Genomic DNA, 18,756 nt, shown 5'->3' with positions numbered 1-18,756 from the left:
GCACCACTATCATAACAAATTTGCTAAAAATTATCTACAGGCCACATCTATAAATATACAAACAAATACTGGCAACCAACTTACACTAGCCGCCGTATACTGCCCCCCTCGCTTCACCATAGCTGAAGATGAGTTTATGCAGTTTTTCAACTCACTAGGAGACCACTTCATAGCAGCAGGGGACTACAACGCCAAGCACACACACTGGGGATCACGTCTCGTGACTCCAAAAGGAAAACAGCTCTATAATGCAGTTATAAAAGCCAAGAACAAGCTGGACTATGTTTCTCCTGGCAGACCAACATACTGGCCGGCAGACCCAAGGAAACTACCCGATTTAATAGACTTTGCAATTACCAAAAACATTTCTAAAAATCTGATAAGCGCCGAATGCCTCTCGGATCTTTCATCGGATCACTCGCCTGTCCTGTTTATTCTTCTCCGACATCCAGGCGCATTGGAGCAATCGTTTAAATTGACATCTCAGAAAACCAATTGGGTTAAGTACAAGAAATACATTAGCTCACACATTGAGCTAAGTCCTCATCTCAACGATGAAGCCAACGTAGACAGATTTGTTAATACACTGGAGTCTGTACTCGTCTCTGCAGCTCGAGTTTCAACACCCCAAACTACAAGTACACAAAGCAACCAAAAGAAGACAAATCTACAAATAGAACAGCTCGTCCTCGAAAAGCGACGCTTACGTCGAGAGTGGCAACTCCACAGATCACCATCTGCTAGGCAAAGCTTAAAATATGCCTCACGTCAACTCACAAAAGCTTTACAGCAAGAAGAAGCACATGTCCACCGACGCTACATAGAGCAATTGTCAACATCTAGCACAAAACACTCACTATGGAGAGCTCACCCTACTCTAAGCTCACCGAAAGTAACCGTGATGCCTATTAGAAACCCCACAGGCGGCTGGGCGCGCAGCGATGCAGACAGAGCCAGCACGTTTGCCAACCACCTTAAAAATGTCTTCAAACCAAATCCTGCCACTAGTGCGTTCACCTTGCCGACTTTACCACATGAGCCTCAGCTTCAACATGAACCAATTGAGTTTCGCCCAAACGAAATCGCTAACATCATCAAAAATCAGCTGAATCCGAAAAAATCCCCGGGCTGCGACCTCATAACTCCCAAAATGATCATTGAGCTCCCATATTGCGCCGTTTGCACTATCACCCAGCTTTTTAATGCCATCGCAAAACTAGGCCACTTTCCAGTGAGATGGAAAAAGTCAATTATAATAATGATAGCAAAGCCAGGAAAAGACCACACAATTCCCACGTCGTATAGACCTATAAGCCTACTCTCATGCTTATCTAAACTCTTTGAAAAATGCGTATTGATTCGGATAAACACATACCTAAGAATCCAGGAAGGAATTCCGTCACATCAATTTGGGTTTCGTGAAAAGCACGGAACAATTGAGCAGGTCAACCGGATAACATCAGAAATTCGGAACGCGTTCGAAAAACGAGAGTACTGTACTGCCATATTTTTAGACGTCTCTCAAGCATTTGATAGAGTTTGGCTAGAAGGTCTAATGTTCAAGATCAAGACAATGCTCCCCTACAACACCCATAAGCTTCTAGAGTCTTACCTCTACGACAGAAAATTTGCTGTTCGATGCAACACTGCTATAACTGACGATTTCACTATTGGAGCTGGAGTTCCTCAAGGAAGCGTGCTTGGGCCAACATTATATGTCCTCTACACAGCAGACATCCCAACAAGCACACGACTAACAACATCTACGTTTGCTGATGATACAGCCATTCTCAGCCGCTCAAAATGCCCGATGCAAGCAACTGCGCAGCTCGCTCTTCATCTGGTCGATGTTGAAAAGTGGCTATCAGATTGGCGAATTAAAGTGAACGAACAAAAATGCAAGCACGTTACGTTCACCCTGAACAGGCAAAACTGCCCGCCGCTCATGTTAAACCATACTCTACTCCCGCAAGCAAACGAAGTGACATATCTAGGAGTACACCTCGACAGAAGACTCACATGGCGCCGGCACATTGAAGCCAAAAGAACACACCTAAAGCTAAAAGCCAGTAGCCTTCATTGGCTTATCAACGCTCGGTCTCCCCTTAGTCTTGAATATAAAGTCCTGCTGTATAACTCGGTACTAAAACCTATATGGATGTACGGCTCTCAGTTATGGGGGAATGCCAGCAATAGCAATATTGACATAGTCCAGCGAGCTCAGTCGAAGATCTTGAGAACAATCACCGGGGCACCGTGGTACGTTCGCAACGAAACCATACATCGCGACTTAAACATTCTACCAGTCAAAGAAGTGATCGCAGAACAGAAGGAAAAGTACTTTACCAAGCTATCGTTGCACCCTAACCACCTGGCGAGAGGTCTTACAAGGTTGATCAACCAATCACGCCTTCGTCGCAATGACTTACCCACCCAGCGACCGACTTGAGGCACGCGCAACCAGAATGCAGTCTTATTATACTGTTAGTTAAATTTTAATGTTAAGATTCGTAAACTTATTGTTAGTCTCAAAATTAAGAGAAGATTCAATAAATAAAAGCAAAGTTAAATAAAAAAAAAAAAAAAAAAAATTGTTCCTGCTGAGGCTATTACCATCCACAAAAGCCAAGGAGCAACATATAGCAAAGTCGCCGTGCATCTTAAAAGAGGCATCAAGCGAGCTTCGTTGTATGTTGGATGCAGCAGAGCCACTAGCGCATCAGGACTTTTTCTTCTAGGCGACTTTGTTCCTCCAACAAGATTTGGAGCTCAAAATGTCCAAGACGAACTTAAAAAGTTAAGAGAGGAAAAGTTTTTGACTACGCATTATGAGTTTGTGTTTAACAGAAACGAAGACATCTCCCTTTATTACCATAACGTTGAGTCTCTTCGAAGCCATCGCGAAGATATTTTAAACGACCCTATTATTTGTTGTGCAAATTTTCTTTGTTTTGTCGAAACTTGGACTCTTCCCAGCGAAGACTTTTCTTCACAAGGTTTCGACATAATAAGAAGAATTGATAGCAATCGATTGAATGGTATTGGCAAAAATGGAATTATGATTTATGCCAAGCAAAATATTTCCGAAAATGTAGTTTTCTTGTTTGAGACAAATAAGTCTTTGAGCTCAAGAACTATATACCAATCAATTGCCTTAAAATATCTTAATACATCCTTCATTGTTGTTTATAGGAATCCAACGTTTCCTATAGCACAATTTCGTAATGAAGTTATGTCGGACGTAGAAAGGATACGCAGCTTAGAAAATAATAGCAAATTGGTTATATTAGGAGATTTTAATATTTGCAGATCCACAACCACTGATCGACTTGAGGAAGCTTTAAATGAATTTAATCTAATTCCAATAAATAATTCTGAAACTACGAAACATTTGACGCAAATTGATTGGATTTTTGCTGAAAATGAGCTGAGGAATGCTGTTGCTCTTACATACAAAACGAGCTATAGTCATCATGATGGAATTTTTCTTAAATATAGATGTTAGGATTTGTTTATTAATTTATTTATTAATTTATTAACTCATTTATTTATTTGAATTGTATATATTTAGGTAAAATAGCAATAGATTATTATATTGTTTCAAGATTGTGATAAATTTTGTATTTATAAAGTGCAATATAGGTTAAGATTATAATATTTCCCTCTCGTGGCTTGAGACCTTGTCGTGGTGAGGGGGCTGAGTATGTGAGAATTCATAATAAAGATCACTGAAACCAGCATCAATCCTTTGTTTTAACTAGTTCATACAAAACAAGAGAGAACGCTATAGTCGGGTGCCCCGACTATCAGATACCCGTTACTCAGGTAAAGGGAGTGCGAGGGAGATGGAGATAGAAACTTTGATCACGCATAACTTTTTAACGAATGGTCCGATTTGAAAAATTTCTTCTACATTTCGATAGGTATTGATAAACACAATAAAACTGCATTTTTACTTTTCCGAAATATTTACATTTTTAAAAACGTATATAAGCGATTGTGTGAGGGGGCGTGTCACCAGTTTGAAACAAACTTGCGCTGCGTAGGAACTCCTAGAATCTGCATGCAAAATGCCAATCTTCTAGCTTTTATAGTTTCCGAGATCTCAGCGTTCATACGGACAGACAGACAGACGGGCAGACGGACAGACGGACATGGCTAGATCGACTCGGCTAGTGACCCTGATCAAGAATATATATACTTTATAGGGTCGGAAACGCTTCCTTCTAGCTGTTACATACTTTTGCACGAATACAATATACCCTTTTACTCTACGAGTAACGGGTATAAAAATGGATCGGCGACAGATTCAAAATAATATTTACTAAATTTATTTCTCAAAAGTTGGCATTACCATTAAGGAAAAGTTCGAGGGGGTTGAATTTTATTGATTGATTTTATTTATGATGATAACTATGATAGTCATATTCTATGACATATTCTATGACTAAGTACAAATTTTCTTATATGTACCAGTGCTCAATAACAATTCTAAATTAGGTTTAAAATTAAATCTGAAAAACACACCAAAGATCCTTATGAAATTTGGTATGTCTGATAGATTGACCAAATAAAAAACCAATACAAAATCCCAATTTCCTAACTTTAAAAACACCAATGTTATGGCATTTCCGATCGTTCAGTTAAATGGCAGCTATAGAATATAGTCGGCCGATCCTTATGAAATTCGGTAGGTCAGATTGATTGGCCAAATATAGAACCCATAAAAAATCCCAACTTCCTAACTTTAAAAACACCAAAGTTATGGCATTTCTGATCGTTCAGTTATATCGCAGCTATAGGATATAGTCGACCGATCCATATGAAATTGGGAACGTCGGATTGATTGGCCAAAAATACAACCCATAGAAAATCCCAACTTCCTAACTTTACAAACACCAAAGTTATGGCATTTCGGTTTAATCAGTTATATGGCAGCTATAGGATATAGTCGGCCGATCCTTATAAAATTTGGTAGGTCGGATTGATTGGCCAAATATAAAACCCATAGAAAGTCCCAACTTCCTAACTTTACAAACACGAAAGTTATGGCATTTCCGATCAATCAGTTATATGACAGCTATAGGATATAGTCGGCCGATCCCGGCCGTTCCGACTTATATACTGCGTGCAAAGGAAAGAAGGGTGTGTGCAAAGTTTCAATTCGATAGCCTTAAAACTGAAAGACTAGTTTGCGTAGAAACAGACAGACGGACAGACAGACCGACAGACAGACGGACAGACAGACAGACGGACAGACGGACATGGCTATATAAACTCAGGAGGTGATCCTGATCAAGAATATATATACTTTTTATGGTCGGAGATGTCTCCTTCACTGCGTTGCACACTTTTGACCAAAATTATAATACCCTCTGCAAGGGTATAAAAATGGATCGGCGACAGATTCAAAATAATATTTAATAAATCTATTTCTCAAAAGTTGGCATTACCATTAAGGAAAAGTTCGAGGGGGTTGAATTTTATTGATTGATTTTATTTATGATGATAACTATGATAGTCATATTCTATGACATATTCTATGACTAAGTACAAATTTTCTTATATGTACCAGTGCTCAATAACAATTCTAAATTAGGTTTAAAATTAAATCTGAAAAACACACCAAAGATCCTTATGAAATTTGGTATGTCTGATAGATTGACCAAATAAAAAACCAATACAAAATCCCAATTTCCTAACTTTAAAAACACCAATGTTATGGCATTTCCGATCGTTCAGTTAAATGGCAGCTATAGAATATAGTCGGCCGATCCTTATGAAATTTGGTAGGTCAGATTGATTGGCCAAATATAGAACCCATAAAAAATCCCAACTTCCTAACTTTAAAAACACCAAAGTTATGGCATTTCTGATCGTTCAGTTATATCGCAGCTATAGGATATAGTCGACCGATCGGATTGATTGGCCAAAAATACAACCCATAGAAAATCCCAACTTCCTAACTTTACAAACACCAAAGTTATGGCATTTCGGATTAATCAGTTATATGGCAGCTATAGGATATAGTCGGCCGATCCTTATGAAATTTGGTAGGTCGGATTGATTGGCCAAATATAAAACCCATAGAAAGTCCCAACTTCCTAACTTTACAAACACGAAAGTCATGGCATTTCCGATCAATCAGTTATATGGCAGCTATAGGATATAGTCGGCCGATCCCGGCCGTTCCGACTTATATACTGCGTGCAAAGGGAAGAAGGGTGTGTGCAAAGTTTTAATTCGATAGCTTTAAAACTGAGAGACTAGTTTGCGTAGAAACAGACAGACGGACAGACAGACGGACAGACAGACGGACAGACAGACAGACGGGCAGACGGACATGGCTATATAAACTCAGGAGGTGATCCTGATCAAGAATATATATACTTTATATGGTCGGAGATGTCTCCTTCACTGCGTTGCACACTTTTGACCAAAATTATAATACCCTCTGCAAGGGTATAAAAATGGATCGGCGACAGATTCAAAATAATATTTAATAAATCTATTTCTCAAAAGTTGGCATTACCATTAAGGAAAAGTTCGAGGGGGTTGAATTTTATTGATTGATTTTATTTATGATGATAACTATGATAGTCATATTCTATGACATATTCTATGACTAAGTACAAATTTTCTTATATGTACCAGTGCTCAATAACAATTCTAAATTAGGTTTAAAATTAAATCTGAAAGACACACCAAAGATCCTTATGAAATTTGGTATGTCTGATAGATTGACCAAATAAAAAACCTATACAAAATCCCAATTTCCTAACTTTAAAAACACCAATGTTATGGCATTTCCGATCGTTCAGTTAAATGGCAGCTATAGAATATAGTCGGCCGATCCTTATGAAATTCGGTAGGTCAGATTGATTGGCCAAATATAGAACCCATAAAAAATCCCAACTTCCTAACTTTAAAAACACCAAAGTTATGGCATTTCTGATCGTTCAGTTATATCGCAGCTATAGGATATAGTCGACCGATCCATATGAAATTGGGAACGTCGGATTGATTGGCCAAAAATACAACCCATAGAAAATCCCAACTTCCTAACTTTACAAACACCAAAGTTATGGCATTTCGGATTAATCAGTTATATGGCAGTGTTTAGGCCAGTGGCCCACTGCTCTCCGAGCTTTCGCTCTCGCCCCTCTTGCGCTCCCTCGCTCGCCTCTCGCAACGTCCGCGCTCCAGAGTGCGAACTTCGGGCTTCGCATCCGAACTCCTCGGACGGCCGCTGCCGATCTCCCGCTCTCGCTTCAACGGAGTCAAGCGGGCGGGAGCGCGGTTTTAGTTTTAAGTTTTAATTAGTCTCTTGTATGCAGCTGAACTAAATACATTGAATTACCCCACGACGCCCCCGACTTCATCATTTTTTTCGACTTCCTCTGCGTTTGCGCCGTGGGAACTATTTCTGCCAGCCAATCCCTTTTTGTGGAAGGATCGCCCCCCTACAACATTTGGTCTATTCGAGCCGGATAAGGATATCCTTCTGCTATTCGACTGTGATTTTTCCGCAAAAAATTTAAGTACGAGCATTTTCCGACTCCCTCTCGCTGCCGGTCTTTAGCAGTGGTTCGAACATTGAATTTCGTTCACACTGCAGTAAGATCAATTTTTTCGTGTCAACTCCACGTCCGAGTTTTCCCGACACAACGGCAGTCGAGAAATTTAACATTCCTTCAATTCCAAAAAGTTTCTATCCGTCTCCGCTTTGTGTGCGTCGCCATACTCCTTGCCGTTTTCCTTTTCGTTCCCCGTTGTACATCAACTTGCCAACGGTCAAGGCATATGTGCATCCAGACATACACATACACGCGCGTGACAACTTGTGTGCATAGTGCAGTGCAATTCTGCCTCCCAAAAAAAAAATATATACGACAAAAAGTGAAATTGTGTGGTGGAAAATAAAAAGGCATAACTAAATATCAGCCACTCGGTGTGAAGTAATTTCGGGAGTTTCCCTGTTCGCCGTACACTCCGCCGCTGTCGAGATATTTTTTTGTCTTGTGTTTTTTTTCTCCACATAATTTCATCAGTTCCGTCACTTCAAATACAGTCCACTCTTCGACGCTCTACTGTACCGATATACACTTACACATAAACGCATGCATGCCCATATCTACATACATACATAGAACTATTTTCTGCCTCCACATACAGGAACATACACATATCCATTCACGCATGCATGCCCATATCTACATACATAAATATATTTTCTGCCTCCACATACAGGAACATAAAATAAAATAAATTCAAATCCACACGGGTGCGACCGTGATTGTTTTTTCTCCAAATTGCCGCAATTAACCGCGCCAACGGCTGTGTTATTATTGTTGCTGATTTTTTTGCCCCTTCTCTCTCTCTCCCGCGCCCTCACGCATGCACTGCGCTGCCGACGGCATAACCCAGTGAACATTTCTCCCGTAACAAAGCCAAGGTTTTTTAATTCCACCGTTCCGGCTCCGCTCAAAACAGTATTTATAATTATAATTATTATTTAATTATAAAAATAATTAATTCATAACTATAATTACTATTGAATTATAAATATTATTTAATTATTTCCGGCAAAGTAATTTATTTATTTAATGGATTAATTAATTTATTTTTATTGAGTTTTTCCGGATTTTTTGTTGCGATCAAAGATATTTTCCAACCCCAAAAAAAATAAATAAAAACAAGAAAGGAAAGCTAACTTCGGGCGGAGCCGAAGTTGATATACCCTTGCAGAATACTCTGTAAATTATATTCTCCAAAATTATTCATGTGATGCATTCTTAATACTCATAAAAAATCCCAACTTTCTAACTTTAAAAACACAAAAGTTATGGCATTTCCGATCAATCAGTTATATGGCAGCTATAGGATATAGTCGGCCGATCCTTATGAAATTTGGTAGGTCGGATTGATTGGCCAAATATAAAACCCATAATAAATCCCAGCTTCCTAACTTTACAAACACCAAAGTAATGGCATTTCCGATTAATCAGTTATATGGCAGCTATAGGATATAGTCGGCCGATCCTTATGAAATTTGGTAGGTCGGATTGATTGGCCAAATATAAAACCCATAGTAAATCCCAGCTTCCTAACTTTACAAACACCAAAGTAATGGCATTTCCGATTAATCAGTTATATGGCAGCTATAGGATATAGTCGGCCGATCCTTATGAAATTTGGTAGGTCGGATTGATTGGCCAAATATAAAACCCATAGTAAATCCCAGCTTCCTAACTTTACAAACACCAAAGTAATGGCATTTCCGATTAATCAGTTATATGGCAGCTATAGGATATAGTCGGCCGATCCCGGCCGTTCCGACTTATATACTGCGTGCAAAGGAAAGAAGGGTGTGTGCAAAGTTTCAATTCGATAGCTTTAAAACTGAGAGACTAGTTTGCGTAGAAACAGACAGACGGACAGACGGACAGACGGACAGACGGACAGACGGACAGACGGACATGGCTATATCAACTCAGGAGGTGATCCTGATCAAGAATATATATACTTTATATGGTCGGAGATGTCTCCTTCACTGCGTTGCACACTTTTGACCAAAATTATAATACCCTCTGCAAGGGTATAATAAAAATAAACAAAATAAAACAGAAGTCAACAGATATACAAATATATAAACAATCAATACAGTTTCATCGATTTCCAAATATTTTCTTCCGATTCTTCTCGTTGTTTATGGCACTGTGTTTTCTACTCCGCACAAATTAACAGTGTGACCGTACTCTGTGGTTTTCTTTTCTTTTGCGTGCGTTCATTTGCAGGGACGACCGAGAGCTTAACGGTGAAGATCCTTACGTTCTGAACGAAAAGCCCCTTGCTCAGGTCAGTCGACAAGAGCTGATCCGCAAGTTCGAGTCCGAGAATGCCCACGGGAGACGACAAGAAACCGAGGTCGATCCCATCTATCCGTTTGGACAGGTCCCAATCCGCGTCTCCGCGGCCGTCTCAATTAACACCAAAGGCTGCCATTGCCATTCCAAGGGCAAAAAGCGACGAGTCCGTCGAGACTATCTCCGGTCCCCCGTCAAGGCTTTCTCGGTCGGTGTCCAAGATGGCTCAAACCGCGATAGACATCGCCCTCAAAAGGTTTATTGCCACAACAGACCGGGTTAGCCAGTTTCAAGCGGATATTCATACTCCGAGCGCCGCTGAACCAGAACGACTTTCCCCTGGCGTGTGCCAAGTCCATCGGGACCAAATCCGGGCCTTGTGGGAAAAGGTGGAGAAGAGTTATGAAAGTTGCTCCGATCTTCTTTCCGCGTCCACCGACAGTACGGCCACCTCGACAGTGCTTGAATCCAAGTACAGTTACTGCTACTCTGTATATTCGAGATGTTTGGTCCAACTTCAGGACATAATAGACAAGGCCGCCTCCCAGCCCATTCAGGCTGCTGTCAGTGTTCCAACACCGCCGTCTACGGGCTGTCGTTTGCCACCAGTCGACACCGAAGTTTTCGCTGGTGATTACCTGCGTTGGCCCACCTTCAGAGATCTTTTTTCCGCGATATACATCCACAACTCGCGTCTTACACCGGTAGAGAAGTTGTTCCACCTACTGTCCAAAACAAGTGGCGATGCGCACGCCATTGTTTCTAAAGCCCCGCTGACCAACGAAGGGTTTATCTCCGCGTGGCGAACCCTCACCGACCGCTTCGAAAATCGGCGGTTATTAGTCAATAGCCAGTTGAAAATCCTCTTCAACATTCAGGCAGTACCCCAGGAGTCCGGAGCCGCTCTGAAAGAGCTGCAAGGCACAATCCAAAGTTGCCTGACAGCCTTAGAGATGTCCTCTATTCAAGTCGAGACTTGGGATTGTCTCCTGGTGTACATGGTTTCTTTAAAGCTTCCCAAAATCACGCTGTCGTTGTGGGAGCAGTCCATTCACAACAAGGCTGAGATTCCAACGTGGAATGAGTTAGACTTGTTCTTGACAGAGCGTCATCGCACTCTGGAGGCTATCGATGACATCAGGCCTAGCAGTTCAGGTCAGTTTCCGCCAAGGTCGACACCTGCGAGCGCCCCAGCGCGTAGGCTTAATTCCTACGAGGCCAGAGTGACTCCAGCCCCAAGAGGGTGCGATCTCTGCTCCAGAGAGAATCATCCTGTTCGCTTATGCCCGCGCTTCCTTGAGATGGATGTAAATGGTCGCTCCGACTACATTAAGAAAAAGCAGCTTTGCCTGAACTGTTTTGCACGAGGGCACCTGCAACGGGATTGCACTAGCGCCCATAGCTGCTTCACGGGCCACAGCCGTCATCACACCCTCCTGCACCGCGGTAATCCATTCGCGGTCGCTCCAAGTCCGTCTGCGCCATTCAGGTCTCGACCCGCTCCTACTACAAGAGGCACGAGCCCCACAGAGGATCACTCTGATGTGCAAGTGTGCTTCGCTTCCGGCTCAAGAGCCGTCTTACTGGGCACAGCCCTTATTAACATTTGCCATTTAGGGTGCAATTTCCAGGCGCGAGCCCTAATCGATTCTGGTTCCGAGGCAACCTTTATTACGGAGAGACTTTTCAACCTCGTCAAACTTCCCTTCAAGACTATCCAGGCCCAAGTCTCTGGTCTTAATCAAACCGTTGCCGCCCAGTCCACGAAACTCTGTAATTTTTCTATTCGATCGCCTTCCAGACCCGGGCTGCATTTAGAAACTTCAGCTTACGTTCTTCCGCAGCTGGCCGGGAATCTGCCTTCGTATCCAGTCCCTCGAGATCTTCTTAAGGGAATTCCTGACATCCCCCTTGCAGATCCCAAGTTCTTCGAGAGCTCCCAAATCGATGTCTTGATAGGAGCCGACATTCTTCCGTCCATCCTCCTCGGCAACGCCAGGGCTAACATTTGCGGTTCACTTCTCGGCCAGGAAACCATTTTTGGATGGGTGTTGACAGGTCCCATATCTCCAGCGGCCCCCCGCAATTTGTCCAGCTTCTCCACTCGAGTTACCTGCGGACTCGACGACTCGTTGGATCATCTCCTTACCAAATTCTGGGAGGTGGAGGAAGTGCCCACACAGATAGTCCCCGAGTCCGATTCCGTCTGCGAACACAATTTTGTCCAGACTACAAGAAGGGACAATCAAGGCAAATACGTTGTGATGCTCCCCTTGCGCGAACCCGAGCATAATGGTTCCGAGCTCGCATCTTCACGATCCTTTGCTCTGGCTCAATTTCTGCGTAACGAGCAGCGCCTAAAAAGAGATCCGCCCCTGAAAGCCCGGTATGACTCCGTAATCCAAGAATACCTCGACTTAGGTCACATGGCCGAGGTCCCTTTGACGAGCAGTTCCGCCACGTACTACCTTCCACATCACGCCGTTCTTAAACCCGAGAGCACAACCACTAAAGTGCGGGTGGTTTTCAACGCCTCTAGCCCTTCCGCAAACGGGACCAGTCTGAATGACATACTTTACGCGGGCCCGGTCTTACAATCCGACCTCACGATTCAAATCCTGAAGTGGCGATACTTTAGGTTCGTCTTCAACGCCGACATCGAGAAGATGTATCGGCAAATTTGGGTAGACCCCCAGCATACTCCCTTGCAGCGTATTCTATTCCGCAACTCCAATGGGGAAATCCGCGACTACGAGTTGAAGACAGTCACCTTCGGGGTCAATTGAGCCCCGTTCCTAGCGATCCGTGTCCTGCAACAGCTCGCCGACGACGAAGAGTCGAGGTATCCGCAGGCGAGTCGGATTATCCGACAGTTCATGTACGTCGACGACGTACTCGCGGGGGCAGACTCCAAACCCGAAGCGCAAGCGGCTATCCGCGAGCTCCAGGGGGCCCTGGATTCAGCAGGATTCCCCCTTTAGAAAATGGACATCCAATAGCAAGGCGATTTTGGCCAACATCCAGAGTGACCATCTCCTTCGCGCGGACTTCCTTGAAATCGACGCAGAGAGCACGGCTAAAACTCTCGGAGTGCGGTGGAAGGCGACGTCTGACGAGTTTTTCTTCATTCCGCCCGAACTGACCCTGGGTTCAACGTTCACAAAGCGTCAAGTCCTATCCCAAATCGCCAAACTATTTGATCCAGCGGGTTGGCTCGCCCCCTTCATAGTCCGGGCAAAGATGTTCATGCAGGACATTTGGCTCCAAAATCTAGGATGGGACGATGCCCTCCCTCGAGATTTTTGCCAAAGATGGGTTGACTTCCTGGAAAATTACTCCGCTCTTGATCAGATCCACATTCCCCGATGGGTCGCCTTCCGACCACATTTGAAAATTGAGCATCATGGGTTCTGCGACGCCTCGCAGAAGGCGTACGGCGCAGCCATCTACGTCCGAGTTGAGGCTGGGTCCGCGGTAATGGTGAACTTGCTCACGGCAAAGACGCGGGTTGCCCCAGTAAAAACGGTGTCGCTCCCGCGGCTCGAGTTGTGCGGAGCCTTGTTATTGTCAGAAATGGCCAACGCCGTTCTTCCGAAGATGCCCGGGCAGGCGTCCGCCCTGCACTGTTGGACGGACTCTACGATTGTTCTCGCCTGGTTGCATAAGCCAGCGTGCCACTGGACAACGTTCGTGGCAAATCGTGTGACCAAGATCACCCAGCTCACCGAGGTGGAAAAATGGGCACACGTTCGCTCCGAGCATAACCCGGCAGATCTCGCTAGCCGGGGGTGGCGCTTCAAGACCTTGCGGACAGCCAGCTGTGGTGGCATGGTCCTGCCTGGCTGCAGTGGCCTCGCTGCGAGTGGCCCATTCAAGGCTATGAACCCCCTGTGACTGAACTCGAGAAGCGAGCAGTCAAGGTCCATGTTGCGAAGGTACCCCCTGAAGACATTCTGGAGCGTTTTTCCACACTCGACAAGGCGTTGCGAGTCCTCGCTTACGCTCATCGGTTCATCCAGTGTTCGCGAAAGCTCATGTCCCCGTTTGAGGATCCCTTGACAGCTCCTGAAATTGCGTCGGCCGAGCGGCTCCTGATTTCCGTCACGCAACGCAGGCACTTTGCCCTTGAGATTGGCTGCTTAAGCCAAAAACGGCCAGTGCCAGCATCCAGCCTTGTCCAAAACCTGAACCCGTTCATTGATTCCCAAGGGCTCATGAGAGCATGCGGCCGAGTCACGGCCTCCGAACTTCTCCAGTATGATGAACGGCACCCTGTCATCCTTCCATACGACTGCCATCTGTCTCGACTCCTCGTCCATTTACGGCATCGCATAACGCTGCACGGTGGCAATCAGCTAATGATCCGTCTGATCCGTTCCAAGTTCTGGATCCCGAGGGTGAGGAATTTGGTCAAGTCCGTCATATATTCATGCAAGGTCTGCATCATCCACAAAAAGAGGTTGCAAACGCAATTGATGGGAGACTTACCCAAAGAACGAACGTCCTTCTCGCGCCCTTTCACTTATACCGGTGTGGACTATGCCGGTCCCTTCGACATCAAAAACTACACGGGACGAGCCTGTCTCATTACGAAAGGGTATGTGCTGGTGTTCGTGTGCTTCGCCACTAAGGCCATCCATTTAGAGCCTACTTCCGACCTCACGACTGAGAAGTTTCTCGCCGCCTTCGCCCGTTTCGTGTCCCGCAGAGGATGCCCCCGTCAAGTTCAGTCGGACAATGGGAAGACCTTTGTGGGTGCGGCTGCCCTACTCTCCCGCGAGTTTCTCCAAGCTCTCAAGGATGCTGTGACAGGTGCCTATAGTCACCAGCAGCTGCTCTGGCAATTCATTCCTCCGGGAGCACCCCACATGGGAGGCTTGTGGGAAGCAGGTGTTAAGAGCTTCAAGACCCTGTTCTACAAGTCCACGGCGACGCGGAAATATACGTTCGAAGAGCTGTCCACGCTTCTAGCTAGGATCGAAGCATGCCTGAATTCGCGCCCGCTCGCGCCAATGTCCGAAGACCCCACTGACCTGCTGGCACTTACGCCTGGGCACTTTCTTGTTGGAGGGCCCCTCCTCGCCATGGTCGAACCCGAGATAAAGGGGGACACCACATCTATTATAAACCGCTGGCAGCACCTGAAGGCTCTTCATCAACAATTTCGTCTGCGATGGAAGGAGGAGTACCTCAAGGAACTCCATAAGCGGAATAAGTGGCGAACCCCCACAAGAAATCTCCGTGCCGGGGACATGGTGGTAGTCAAGGAAGACAACCTTCCGTCCAATGAGTGGCGATTAGGCAGAATTGACGCGGTGTTTCCGGGAGCCGATGGCCATGTTCGTGTGGTCGACATCCGCACTGCACGGGGAGTCATTAAGCGTCCCATAGCGAAGGTCGTCCTTCTTCCAACGGAAGAGTCCGCCGGCCCGCAATAACCAGTCGACCCTTCACTCCGGTGATCCAAATTTTTCATTTTGTCCTATTCCGCCAATCAGATCTCACACGATGTCTCCACGTCCGCGCAGCGCCATCGCATTGGAGCTCAGACGAACTCGAGGTATGCAATCCTACCGTTGCCGAGTCTGTAGCGGGATCCATCCACTTTGGAAGTGTCGTCGGTTCCTCCGTCTGAGTGCCGAGAAGAGGCTCCGGGCTGTCCTTGCCAACCGGTACTGCCACCGCTGCTTGGCCCACGAGCACTCCGACGGAGCGTGTCGGCGAGGTGATCGCTGCAAAACTTGCGGCCAGGATCACCACACTCTCCTTCATCTCTCGGAACCACCGATGGCATCACGGCAGTCCCGCCCGGCAGCACGCCGGTCGCAGAGATCCGCTGCCACTCCGCAACACTCCTCAGCCGCTCCTCGGCCCTCGTCCGCCACTCCACGGCATTCTACAGCCACTCCTCGGCCCTCGTCCGCCACTCCACGGCATTCCTCAGCCGCTCCTCGGCACTCGTTCGCCACTCCACGGCACTCATCTGACACTCCGCGGCAATTTTCTGCTACTCGTCGGGGTGCCACGCAGCTTGCGGTCACAGCTCCGTCCCTAACGTCCCTTCTACAGCGGCACAGCGTCAACCTCCTACCGACGGCTTTGGTGCGTTTAGAGACCGGGAGTCGGGTCTTCGACACTGCGGCGCTTATTGACCCGTGCACGCCTATGAGCTGCATCGACGCTTCGCTAGCGTCGAGTTTCCGCTTGCCGACCACCAACGTGGGAGGCGAACAGATCTGTTCGGCAACCGTGGGGTCAAGAATCGACAGCGCTGTCCGGCTAGACGCAATTTTCAAAATAGAGCCTCACGTGCGCATCCGCACTCCAATCCGGGAGCTGAGCGACGCTGTAAGGACCCACTTCCGGGACATTACGCTGGCTGATGAGCGGTTCTATCTCCCCGCGACAATCTCCATCATCCTGGGCGCGGATATGTATCCGAACGTGATGCGGCCGGGATTCCTGAAACTTCAAGATGGACTGCCAGTAGCCCAGAGCACCGTGTTTGGGTGGGTCGTGTCCGGAGCCTGCCACCAGCCGTGAAAAGAGCAACCAGGCTATGTTGCAACCCGAGTAGTTGCAAGGGGGGGCGGAATGTTTAGGCCAGTGGCCCACTGCTCTCCGAGCTTTCGCTCTCGCCCCTCTTGCGCTCCCTCGCTCGCCTCTCGCAACGTCCGCGCTCCAGAGTGCGAACTTCGGGCTTCGCATCCGAACTCCTCGGACGGCCGCTGCCGATCTCCCGCTCTCGCTTCAACGGAGTCAAGCGGGCGGGAGCGCGGTTTTAGTTTTAAGTTTTAATTAGTCTCTTGTATGCAGCTGAACTAAATACATTGAATTACCCCACGACGCCCCCGACTTCATCATTTTTTTCGACTTCCTCTGCGTTTGCGCCGTGGGAACTATTTCTGCCAGCCAATCCCTTTTTGTGGAAGGATCGCCCCCCTACAACAGGCAGCTATAGGATATAGTCGGCCGATCCTTATGAAATTTGGTAGGTCGGATTGATTGGCCAAATATAAAACCCATAGAAAGTCCCAACTTCCTAACTTTACAAACACGAAAGTTATGGCATTTCCGATCAAGCAGTTATATGGCAGCTATAGGATATAGTCGGCCGATCCCGGCCGTTCCGACTTATATACTGCGTGCAAAGGGAAGAAGGGTGTGTGCAAAGTTTTAATTCGATAGCTTTAAAACTGAGAGACTAGTTTGCGTAGAAACAGACAGACGGACAGACAGACGGACAGACAGACGGGCAGACAGACGGACAGACAGACGGACAGACAGACGGACAGACAGACGGACAGACGGACAGACGGACATGCCTATATCAACTCAGGAGGTGATCCTGATCAAGAATATATATACTTTATATGGTCGGAGATGTCTCCTTCACTGCGTTGCACACTTTTGACCAAAATTATAATACCCTCTGCAAGGGTATAAAAATGGATCGGCGACAGATTCAAAATAATATTTAATAAATCTATTTCTCAAAAGTTGGCATTACCATTAAGGAAAAGTTCGAGGGGGTTGAATTTTATTGATTGATTTTATTTATGATGATAACTATGATAGTCATATTTTATGACATATTCTATGACTAAGTACAAATTTTCTTATATGTACCAGTGCTCAATAACAATTCTAAATTAGGTTTAAAATTAAATCTGAAAAACACACCAAAGATCCTTATGAAATTTGGTATGTCTGATAGATTGACCAAATAAAAAACCAATACAAAATCCCAATTTCCTAACTTTAAAAACACCAAAGTTATGGCATTTCTGATCGTTCAGTTATATCGCAGCTATAGGATATAGTCGACCGATCCATATGAAATTGGGAACGTCGGATTGATTGGCCAAAAATACAACCCATAGAAAATCCCAACTTCCTAACTTTACAAACACCAAAGTTATGGCATTTCGGATTAATCAGTTATATGGCAGCTATAGGATATAGTCGGCCGATCCTTATGAAATTTGGTAGGTCGGATTGATTGGCCAAATATAAAACCCATAGAAAGTCTCAACTTCCTAACTTTACAAACACGAAAGTTATGGCATTTCCGATCAATCAGTTATATGGCAGCTATAGGATATAGTCGGCCGATCCCGGCCGTTCCGACTTATATACTGCGTGCAAAGGGAAGAAGGGTGTGTGCAAAGTTTTAATTCGATAGCTTTAAAACTGAGAGACTAGTTTGCGTAGAAACAGACAGACGGACAGACAGACGGACAGACAGACGGGCAGACAGACGGACAGACAGACGGACAGACAGACGGACAGACAGACGGACAGACAGACGGACAGACAGACGGACAGACGGACATGGCTATATCAACTCAGGAGGTGATCCTGATCAAGAATATATATACTTTTTATGGTCGGAGATGTCTCCTTCACTGCGTTGCACACTTTTGACCAAAATTATAATACCCTCTGCAAGGGTATAAAAATGGATCGGCGACAGATTCAAAATAATATTTAATAAATCTATTTCTCAAAAGTTGGCATTACCATTAAGGAAAAGTTCGAGGGGGTTGAATTTTATTGATTGATTTTATTTATGATGATAACTATGATAGTCATATTCTATGACATATTCTATGACTAAGTACAAATTTTCTTATATGTACCAGTGCTCAATAACAATTCTAAATTAGGTTTAAAATTAAATCTGAAAAACACACCAAAGATCCTTATGAAATTTGGTATGTCTGATAGATTGACCAAATAAAAAACCAATACAAAATCCCAATTTCCTAACTTTAAAAACACCAATGTTATGGCATTTCCGATCGTTCAGTTAAATGGCAGCTATAGAATATAGTCGGCCGATCCTTATGAAATTTGGTAGGTCAGATTGATTGGCCAAATATAGAAC

At 45.2% G+C, this 18,756-nt stretch overlaps 1 protein-coding gene across 1 annotated transcript in view; it reads left to right on the top strand.

The window, feature by feature from the left end:
* LOC123037559 (trichohyalin-like) overlaps positions 1-16,409 on the top strand; it is a 31,829-nt gene extending 15,420 nt beyond the window's left edge. The window contains exons 4-5 of the mRNA XM_044458807.1: positions 15,936-16,085; positions 16,203-16,409. Coding sequence (XP_044314742.1) covers positions 15,936-16,085; positions 16,203-16,409 — 357 coding nt within the window. The remainder of the gene's footprint in view (positions 1-15,935; positions 16,086-16,202) is intronic.
* The last annotated feature ends 2,347 nt before the right edge of the window (positions 16,410-18,756 follow it).

Source organism: Drosophila rhopaloa, unplaced genomic scaffold, assembly GCF_018152115.1.
Source record: "Drosophila rhopaloa isolate 14029-0021.01 unplaced genomic scaffold, ASM1815211v1 contig_175, whole genome shotgun sequence".
In the NCBI taxonomy this organism is placed as follows: domain Eukaryota; kingdom Metazoa; phylum Arthropoda; class Insecta; order Diptera; family Drosophilidae; genus Drosophila; species Drosophila rhopaloa.
Note: the sequence above shows the minus strand (reverse complement) of the source record. Positions and strands in the feature narration are given on the sequence as shown.